The 11,199-nt window shown below is 38.7% G+C and overlaps 1 protein-coding gene across 1 annotated transcript in view; it reads right to left on the bottom strand.

Annotated features, from left to right (window-relative positions):
- Positions 1-11,199, bottom strand: part of ACAA2 (acetyl-CoA acyltransferase 2) — a 51,217-nt gene that overhangs the window by 14,096 nt on the left and 25,922 nt on the right. The window contains exons 3-5 of the mRNA XM_042781388.1: positions 10,611-10,739; positions 8,605-8,721; positions 2,343-2,490 (exon numbers count right to left, since the gene is read on the bottom strand). Of these exons, the coding sequence (XP_042637322.1) occupies positions 2,343-2,490; positions 8,605-8,721; positions 10,611-10,739 (394 nt within the window). The remainder of the gene's footprint in view (positions 1-2,342; positions 2,491-8,604; positions 8,722-10,610; positions 10,740-11,199) is intronic.

The raw sequence follows: 11,199 nt of genomic DNA, 5'->3' as shown, positions 1-11,199 counted from the left end.
AAATTCATCATGAAAACATACACCAATTCAATAGTTTCTACATGTACAATTCAGTGACAATGATTACATTCTTCAAGTTGTGCAACCATTCTCACCTTTCTTTTCTCAATTGGCCAACCTTCCTTCTGAGGAGTGGCTGATGGGTTTGAACCTCCAGCCTTCTGGTTAGCAGTTAAGTGCCTTAGGCCCTAGACCACCAGAGCTCCCTCACTGACCCCTAAGCTTTATCCAATCTTTGGAGCTGCTGTTGTTACTCTGATCCCATATACTTCTTAAAAGACCATAATGCCCAAGGCATTTTACTAGTTAACATATTCTATTTCTTGGTTTTAAGACGACTTCAGGGGATATTTTTGGTTGAAGCTTTAAAGATTATTTCAGGGCAATAGTTTCAGGGGTTCATTCTTTCCCATGGACTCCAGGTTCCATGGGAAAGAATGAACCCCTGAAAATCTGGAGTCCATGAGAATCTGAAATTCTATTCTACACTTTCCCGCTTTTGATTAGGATTCCTTTTATAGAATCTTTGATCAACATGTTTAGTAATGAGAGCCAGGCACCATCCAGTTCTTCTGGTCTCATGGCAAAGGTGGCAGCTATTTGTGGAGAATGATTTAATGCCCTTTTTAACTTTTCCAGGCAAGATATAAACAAAATAAAAAGTTACAAAGATGTCTATGTCACCAAGTAATCTATGACTCAAATTTAACAATGATAGGCAAGCTAAAGAAATGATATGAACTATCACTAATACAGCTATATGTAAAATATCTACTTCCATCTCTACTGACTGGAATAGACTACCATAATCAGGGTATATATAGCTTCAGAAATAGGGTTGTTGTTGTTGTTATGTGCCATCGAGTCAGACCCAACTCATAGCGACCCCTCCTTGGGTTTCTGAGGCAGTATTACTATGGAAGTAGATTGTCCAACCTTCCTTCCAAGGAGTGGCTGGTGGGTTTGAACCACCAGCCTTCTGGTTAGCAGTCAAGTGCCTTAGGCACTATGCTAGAAACAGGGTTACTCTGGAATAATGACCTGGTATCACTTTACAGTTTGCCTGCCCTCACTGGATTTTCAACAACTCTGTTATGTAAGTCTGCTGTTGCTGTTGGGTGCTGTGGAGTTGATTTCAACTCATAGCGACCCCACTTCACATGACAGAGTAGGACTGCCTCACAGGATTTTGTAGGCTATAATCTTTGAGTGACAAATCTTTCTCCTATGGAGCCATTGGCTTGGTTCACACTGGCCAACTTTTTAGGTAGCAGCTGATTGCTACAAGAAGACAAATACTGTTATCCCTACTTTAGAGATCCTCAGTGGACAAATGACTTAGTTGAGATCAGATAACTTATAAGTGGCAGAACTGAAAACAGAACTTACAACTCACCCTTTAGATCTATGCTCCTTCACTCTAAACATGTAACTGAAAACTCAGGGGATGAGCTGGATGGCAGTACTTCCTGTCCACTCAGCCCTGTGCAGTACCAGACGGAAGTAACCCTTACTATTCCACTCATGGAACACCCTATGTGAGAGTTTCCATTTGTTTCTAATGTACAGTTTAATTTTAAAACTATTTTTCAGAAGACTAACATATTTCTTCAACTTAACCCTATTGATAAAAGAACTGCTACCATGTTGCTCATTTGGGACTGGTTTACCAGCAGAATATTCTATCACATCGGGCACTGTAACTGGGACTATTTCCAAGTCCCTGGGTCAGGTGCAATGATTCTCAGTTGAATGGGAGGATGGAGGCATAAAAGGATACCCAATGGGTCTCTTCCAAATGCATCATCCCATCCTGTGACCATGCTATGCTTCATGGGCTGGATTCCACCCATCCCAGTTGCTACAGTGTAAGCCATCATCTCTGATGGAGCGTGTCATTACCTCACAGCACATTCTACTGAGAATAGGACCAGTTGAGGACAAAATTCAAGTGTCCAGATGGGGCCAATTAATAATACCACTTTTTAAATAGTATTAATTTGTTTTAAAAGAAAAATCCCCAGTTAATTCTGCAATAATTAATAGAATATATCTGATCAGATTAAAAAAAAGGAATGATGAAAAATGTAACTGTCAAAAGGTATGATTTTTAACTAACATTCAAAAACCAAATCAAACTCACTGCCGTCAAGTTGGATCCAACTCACAGCGACCCCTCCCCTTGGGCTGCTGATGCGGTATCAAGGAGATTGCCCAATCTTCTTTCCGAGGAGTGGCTGGTGAATTTGAACCACCAGCCTTCACTGTTATAGTCTGAAATGATGGCCATCTTTCCTGTAGGTCCTCCCATCCTTATATTTGTATTATCCAATTTCACTAACCAGCTTTCCACCTCTGTTGTGACTGTAGGGCGTATCTGTCACAGTCTTCTCTGCTTATTTTGTATTTCACAGCAAGATTCTCTGCAGTAATTCCCATGGGGAGCTGGACATGCTGATCTGTTAATCCTGCCCACAAAGAATCTTCCAGCTATTAAAAGACATCAGTAAAGTGATTTGTTAAAGGGTATCTTTTGAAAGTAATATGCTGTAATTTCTTAACATTTAAATAATCAACAGTTCCAATACCAAAATTAGACTTTCTGATAAACATTTACGATGACTACTATTCATATTTGGTTCCATGATTTTTTTTTTTTTTTTTTTGAAAACATCTAATGCCACGATAAAATACATACATTCTCCTCCCTATTCAAGTGTGGGGCTTTAAGGAGAGCCAGCAATAATAAATGGGTGTATTCTGAAAAATATTTTAAAAATTAAACTGTATGTTATAAGCAAGTAGAAAGTCTTGTTTATATACTTGGTGTTATACACTTGGTGTATTAAGGAATTGATGCAGAAAGTTACACCACAATGAAAAATTAACTCCTTTCAAGATTCCGTTTTATTAGAAACCCTCTACCAAGTTCTCCTGCAATGCTTTCCTGTAGCCATCTTTGTAAAGCAGTTATGAGCTCTTCAGGAAAGCGGTATCTGTGCTCCCTCTTCACCACATGCCTTCTGTAACACAACGCCCTGGCTCACTGGTTACTGTGAGGTTGAGAGGAATCTGGGAAAAGCTCAGATTCCATACAATTAGACTATCTGAGAAGTGTGCCCCATTTCCTTCTTCCAGACCCCATCACCTTTGGATTCACTGACTGTCTTTCCAAAGGTTTTCTCAAGTATCTTTGTTGTCTGAAATACTACTATCTCATACTCTCTAAGTCTCATTCCTTTCTACTTTCAGAAAGACTAGGTGAGGAACTGTGGCTAAACAGTGTAAATCAATCATTACTACTAGGAATGCTAAGCATGTGAGATGTCATTAGCTCTTTTGCATGTGAAGGACAGCACATCGTTATCATTAGGACCATCCATCTCATTTACAGCTCAGAGGTGGAGGATCAGTTTTTGTCCCACTGATTTGGGATAAAATAATCTGTATTCAAAGATGTCTTGTGTGGTGAAGAAGAAATGTACTCAGTGGAGATGCTCCAGAAATATAACTTTCATAAGCCATGATAAAGACTTACTACTTATCAGTTACTTAGTAGACAGATTAATTCTGCCTTTTCCTATCATTTTTTTTATTGTGCTTTAGGTGAAAGTTTCAAATACATTTCCCATTTAATAGTTTGTACAAAAATGTTTCAGGACACTGGCTGCATTCCCCACAACGTGTCAGCACGTTCCCCATTTCTGCTCTGGGTTCCGTTTCCTTTTGTCCAGATTTTCTGCCCCTTCCTGCCTTCCCATCTTTGCTTTTGGGCAAATGCTGTCCTTTCACTCTCGTCTAGGTAGCACATTCCTCTTGCATGTTATTGTTTATTTCATGGGCTTATTGTTTGGCTGAAATGTAGTCTCTGGGAATGGCTTCAGTTCCAGGTCAGAAGGGTGACTTAGGGCCATAGTCTCATAGTTTCTCTACTCTCTGTCAGACGACCAGTAAGTCTGGTCTTGTTTGTGAATGATTTTTTTGTTCTGCATTTCTCTCCCTCTCAGTCCAGGGACCCTCTGTCACTATCCCAGTAAGAGTAGTCGGAAGTGGTAGCTGGGTATCATCTAGTTCAGGTCTCGGGGTCATGTAGGCTGTGGTTCATGTGGTCCACGTGACTCCCTCGAGTCTTTGGCTTTCTTCACTCTCCTCTGTTCCAGATGGGAAGAGACCAATAGATGCATCTTAGTTGGCCGCTTTTAAACCCCGGACGCTATTCACCAAAGTAGGATGCAGAACATTGTCTTTATGAGCTAGTTGTGCCAACTGACATAGACGTTCGCCATATTTCCTTAATTCTTAATTTTCTTGTGGTAAAATATATAACAAAAAATATGCCATTTTAACTATTTTTACACATAAAAATCAGTGACATTAATTGCATTCACCATGTTGTGTGTACATAACCACTATCCATTTCCAAGTTTTTTATCACTTCAAGAAAAACTCCCCATCCAACACCCCCACCCTAGCCCCACCCGCTGGTAAGCACTAATAAACTTTTGTCTTTTTGGCTTTTCTTATTCTAGATATTTTATATAAGTAGGTCCTATGGAATAAATTATATCCCCCCAAAATGTGTTGGAGTCCTGACCCCTATACCCGTAATCTTATTTGCAAATAAGGTCTTCTTTGTTATGCTGCAACCATATCAGCACAGGTATGTCTTCAACCTAACCATTTTTGAGTAACATATAAGCTGAGATAAGGAAGCACAATGGGAGTCAGGGTGGGTAGATGCCACAAGATCATCCAGGATCTGAAGAAGGTGGGAGCAACGGAAGTGGAGACAAGGATCCCAGAGACAAGAGACAGAGTCTTCCCTTACAGCCTGTGCCCTGAATTTTGACTTCTAACCACCTAACTTGTGGGAAAATAAATTTGTTATTTATTGCCACCCACTTGTGGTGTATGCTACAGCAGCACTAGGAAACTAAGGCGGTGTATCACACAGTATCTCACTCAACATAGGGTTTTCAAGAATCACGTAGTCACATAGCATGTATCAGGACTTCACTTCTCTTTAATGCTGAGTAATATTCCATTGTACGCATAGACCACATTCTGTTTATCTAGTCATCTGTTGATTGACATTTGGGTTGTTTCCACCTTTCGGCTATTGTGAGTAATGCTGCAATGAACAGCAGTTTACAAGTACCCGTTTGAATCCATGCTTTTTAGTCTTTGGGGTATATACACAGGAATGGAATTGCTAGGCCATATGGTAAATCTATGTTTACTTTTTTGAGAAACTGACAAACTGTTTTCCACAGCAGCTGCACCATTTTACATTTTTACCAGCAATGTAAAAAGGTTCCAATTTTTTCACATTCTCACCAATACTTGTTATTTTCCTTTTTTTAAAAAAAAAAAGTATTACTCATCCTAGTGGGTATAAAGGAACTCTGGTGGCGCACTGCCTAAGGCATTTGACTGCTAACCAGAAGGTTGACGGTTCAAACCCACCAGCCACTCCATGGAAGGAAGACAAGGCAATCTACTTCCATAAAGATTTACTGCCTTGGAAACCCAATGGGAGTCATTATGAGTCGGAAATGATTCGATGGCAGTGGGTTTGGCTTTGGTTTTATTGGCTATAATACGGCATCATTATGGTTTAAGATTTGCATTTCTCTAACGATTAATGACTTGGAGCATCTTTTCACGTGCTTTTTGGTCATCTGTGTATCTTATTTAGAGAACTGTCTATTCAAGTCCTTTACCCATTTTTTTAAATCAGATTGTTTTCTTGCTGCTGAGTTGTAGAAGTTTTTTATATATTCTGGATATCAATTATCAGATACATGGGTCTTAAGCATTTTCTTCTATTCTGTAGGGTTTTTTCTTTTTCACTTGTTGATAAAGTTCTTTAATGGACAAAAGTTTTTATTTTTTATTTTTTTAAAATTTTTATTGTGATTTGGGTTAAAGTTTACAGAGCAAATGCATTTTCCATACAACAGTTCACACACATTTTGTCTCGTAACATTGACTGCAATTTCCCAGTGTAACAGCTCTCTTCCCACTTCCTCCCCAGTTACCTCTTCCCTATGTCCTTCCCTCCCCTGCACTCCTGCCCCCTGAGCTGTTTCCCTGTGCATACACAACCCTTCTATTCTCCCATGATTGATCTCTTCAAGGAGTGTATCTACCTGATCCAAATGTTCAGTGCACATGCCTGTCTGTTATTTGGCTGGAAGCCACAGGAGTGAGTTCAATTCTAGACTCGAAAGGCAGCTAGGGGCCATAGTCTCAGAGGTTTTACCAGGCTCTATCAGACCAGCAAACCTAATCTTTTTTTTTTCTGATTTTGAGTTTTGTTTCACACTGACTCCCACTCTATCCAGGATCTCCTATACAGATCCCCCTCCAAGTGGTTGAGTAGTAGCCGGACACCATCTAGTTCTTCTAGTCTCATGTTCACAAAGGCTAAGGACTGCATGGTCTATCAGTCCCTTGGACAACTTGTTTCCATGTGTCTTTGGTTTTCTTCATTCTTCTTTGCTCTTGATGAGGAGAAACACATTGTTCCATCTAGATGGCTACTTGCAAAAGCTTTTAATTTTGATGAAGTCCTATTCGTTTATTTTTGCTTTTGTTGCTTGTGCTTTTGATGTTGTACCTTAGACTCCACTGTCAAAAACAAGGTCATGAGGCTTTGCTCCTATGGTTTCTTCTACAAGTTTTTTTTATTTTAGTTCTTATATTTTAGGTCATTGATCCATTTTGGGTGGTTAATTTTCATATATGGTATGAAATATTGGTCTGGTATCATTCTTTTGCATGCGGAAATCCAGTTGTCATAGCACCATTTGTTGAAGAGACTATTTATTCCCCAGTGAATGAAAGGGGACCCTTACTGAAAATCAATAGGCCATAGCTGTACAAGTTTTATTTCTGGACTCTCAATTCTCTTTCATTGGTATAACTGTCTGTGCTCATGTGAGCACCATACTGTTTTGACTACTGTAGCTTTATAGTATATACTGAAATCAGGAAGAACTTCTAATTTGTTCTTCTTTTTAAAGATAGTTTTGGCTCTTTGGTGTCCCTTGCAATTCCATATGAATTTGAGGATCAGCTTTACATTGCTGTGAAAAAAGGATGTTGGAGTTTTGATAGGGACTGTGTTGAAACTGTAGATCACTTTGGGCAGTATTAACATCTTAATAATATTTAGTCTTCCAATGCATGAATGCAGGATATTTTTCTATTAGGTCTTCTCTAATTTTTCAGCAGTATTTTACAGTTTTCAGTATACGAGTCTTTTATCTCCCTGGTTAAATGTATTCCTAATTTATTTTCTGAGACGCTACTATAAATGGAATTAAAAAACCCACTGCCATGAAGTCAATTCTGATTCATAGTGACCCCTCTGGGTTTTCAAAGCTGTAAATCTTTATGGAAGTAGACTGCCTTATCTTCCTTCTGCAAAGCAACTGGTGGGTTTAAACTGCTAACCTTCTGGTTAACAGCCAAATGCCTTAGCCACTGCACCACCAGAGCTCCATAAGTGGAATAGTTTTCTTAATTTCCTTTTCAAATTGTTTACTGCTGGTGTAATGAAACCCAACTGATTTTGTGTGTGTGTGTGTGTGTGTGTGTGTGTTAACGTAGTAGCCTGAAACTTTGCTGAATTCATTTATTATCTCTAGTGGCTTTCGTGTGGATTCTTTTGAATTTCTATATATAGGCTCGTACTGTCTGCAAATTGAGAAAGTTTTACATCTGCCTTTCTGATTTGGATGCCCTTTATTTCTTTTTCTTAAATTGCTCTAGTTAGAGCTTCCAGCACAATGTTTAATTGCTGTGGTGAAAGCAGGTATCCTTGTCTTGTTTCTTATCTCAGTAGCAAGCTTTCAGTTTGCTATCACTGAGTGTGATGTTCACTGTGGGATGTTCACAAGCAGCCTTTATTTTGTGCTGAAGAATTTTCCTTCTATTCCTAGTTTGCTGAGTGTTTTATAATGAAAAGGTGTTGAATTTTGTCAAATGCCTTTTATGTATCAATTGTGATGATTACGTGGTTCTTCTCCTTGTGCTATGTGGTGTACTATGCTGATTTCTTATGTTGAACCACTCATACATTCCTGGGATAAATCATGTACGTCATTCTTTTAATATGCTCTTGGGTTTGGTTTGCTGTATTTGTAAGACGTATCGGTCTGCAGTTTTCTTTCCTTGTGGTATCTGTGTCTGGCTTTGGTATCAGGATAATGCTGGCATCACAGAATGAGTTAGGAAGTGTGTCTTCTCTTGTATTTTTTGGAAGACTTTGTGAAGGATTGGCATTAATTATTCTTTAAATGTTTGATATAATTCACTAGTGGAGCCACCTTGTCCTAGACTCTTTGTTGGGAGGTGCTATCTTTTTCACCCACTTTTTCCCTTTCTCTGTATCACCAATACCTATGACAATTTCCACACGTTAACTCCACTAGCAGAGGTGTGCTGAGATAACAGTCTCTCAAATCATTTATATCTTAGAAATCCCTATCAATAAAATAAGTTTCAAAATTTGCTCTTGCTCCCTTAAAGTTATTAAAATTATTAATACATTAGCATGAGAAATATATATCTATATTTTAATGTAATGAACCTAACCTTGAGATCTGTTCCAAACTTGGTTCCAAAACGCACGTTTCTGACACAGTAGGGAGCCTGGCTCATACTTTCAGTTCCTCCACACAAGACAACTTCAGCATCTTTAACACAAATTTCCTATTTAAACACAAACAATTAAAAAAAAACACAACTCTTTGTATTGTGCCAAAAACCACATTTTAAACATTTAGATCTTGCAAACAAACAGCTATTACAGTAAGTAATGTATCCTACCTTACACAGTTTTACAAGAACTAGGCCAACCCCAGGGGATCATAAAAAGGAAGCCATTTCATTCTTCCATTCTTCTTCCCACCATCTGTACTTCTCAGAAAAGAAGCAAATGACAAAGCTCCTATAGCCTGATGTTTGAAATTGTTGTTGACTGCTAACCAGAAAGCTGGCAGTTCAAACCCTTCAGCCAATCCTCAGAAGGAAGACTGGGCAATCTACTTCCGTAGTGGTACCACCTCAGAAACCCAAGGAGGGGTCACTCTGAGTCAGCTTCAACTTGACAGCAGTAAGTTTTGGTTTTTACTTAAGAGTTGATATCTTTGAATTTTTAGTGTTGGCAAAGAATATTGAAAATACCATGGACTGCCAGAGAACAAACAAATCTGTCCTGGAAGAAGTGCAGCTGGAAGGCTCTTTGGAAGCGACAGTGGCCAGACTTTGTCTCACCGACTTTGGTCATGTTGTCACAAGGGACCATTCCCTGGAGAAGGATGTTGTTCTCGGTAAAGTGGAGGGTAAGCGAAAAAGGGGAAGATCCTCAATAAGATGGATTGACACAGTGGCTACAATGATGGGCTCAAAGATAACAAGGCTTGTGAGGCTGGCACAGGACTAGGCAGTGCTTGCTCTATTGTACATAGGGTCACTAAAGGTTGGAGTTGACTCAAAGGCACCTAACAACAACAGCAACAACAACTTAAGATGTTATTATAGAAACTGACTGATATGAAAATAGTTCCATTTACTCTAATGTGGCTGTGTCTTTTACTTTATTTTGCAATAATATGAAGACGTTTATCCCCACCCAAAAAAACAACTGGGTTTCAGTGTGTCCCTTTCCCCTTTGTCTTAGCAACACACAGACATATTTGCTTAACTGTCCTTTAAAAGGTCATAGTAGTTTATATTTCTCCCAATTCCTTTGTAATAAAATATACTTTCTTATCATCCCCCAAACTCTCCAACCCTTTTTCTCTCTCCAGAAGCTTTATTCATTGTTGCAAACTACTTCACAGGGAAATCTACATGGTAATATAATCATTCTTGCCTCAAGGAAGGGTTAGGAAGATTAAATGAAATACTGTATATCAATCTAGCAGTGCCTGGCACCCAGGAGCCATTCAATAAATGATAGGTATGATAAGCTTTTTAAAAAGTATTTTCCTTCTTTGAAGATCCTGGATAGAGTAGGAGAACAATGTGGAACAAAACTCAAAATCATAAAAAAGAAAAAGACCAGGATTGCTGGTCTGATAAAGCCTGGTGAGTCCCATGAGCCTATGGCCCCTAGTTACCCTTCAGGTTTGGAACTGAATTCATCCTGTGGCTTCCAGCCAAACAACTGACAAGCATATGGGTGAACATTTACATGAGGTAGATACACTCTTTGGAGAAGTGCAGTGTTTGCACAGGGAGACAGCTTGAGGGGTGGGAGTGCATGGGAGGGAAGGACACAGGGAAGAGGTAACTATGAGAAAGAAGTGGGAAGAAAGGTGTTACACTATGGGGAATTACAGTCAATGTCATGAGACAAAGTGTGTAAAAACTACTGTATGGAAAATTAATTTGCTTTGTAAACGTTTACCCAAATCACAATAGAAATGAGAAAAAGAAAAAAACTTCCTCCTTTGAGTCTTTTTTCTGGAAAAATCAAATAGACTTCTCCCAATAAGCACTGTAAAATACGAAGTTACAACAATATATCGAAAAGGAACACGTCCTCTAGTAACTATGACCATATTTCCAGAGAATCCTATCAGTGTTGGCCATACCTGACATCCATTCACAATGGACTGGAAACCAGAGCCGCAGAGCCTATTAACAGTGAGAGCTGGAGTCTCTCTTGGTATTCCTACCCTCAAGCCAACATGCCTTGCCAAGTAGGCAGCATCGGATGAACTCTAGAACAAAGGGAAAAGAAAACAAAAGAATTACCTGTATAAATCTAGAAATTAAAAGCAAGGACAAAATACACAAAAATGCAGGCAATCTATCAAAAATTATAAATTATATGGTTCTCAAAGACACGATGCATGTTTTCTATAATACATGTGTTTATAATTTAAATAAAAACTAATTTGGTGAACTGACTTTAAGCATACTACGTATGCTTGCTATTTAAAGAAATCCTTAGATTAAGTCCTCATTATCAAGATGGAAATTTGTAACAATTACAGCTGTTTTAAATTGAATAGCTTATTTCTAAGTATCCATGGTACTGACTTTCTGTTTGGGGTGAGAAAAAAGCTTTTGGAAATAGATAGTGGTGATGTTTGCCTAGCATGGTGACTGTAATTAAATATAAGTAAATGTGTCAAAGTGTACACTTAAAAATCATTAAAAGGGAGATTTTTTTTTTTT

This window comes from Orycteropus afer, unplaced genomic scaffold (genome assembly GCF_000298275.1).
Source record: "Orycteropus afer afer isolate SDZICR_OR568_19922 unplaced genomic scaffold, OryAfe1.0 scaffold00113, whole genome shotgun sequence".
Classification (NCBI taxonomy): Eukaryota; Metazoa; Chordata; class Mammalia; order Tubulidentata; family Orycteropodidae; genus Orycteropus; species Orycteropus afer.
The sequence above is the reverse complement of the archived record's forward strand: the minus strand, read 5'-3'. Positions and strand labels throughout refer to the sequence as shown.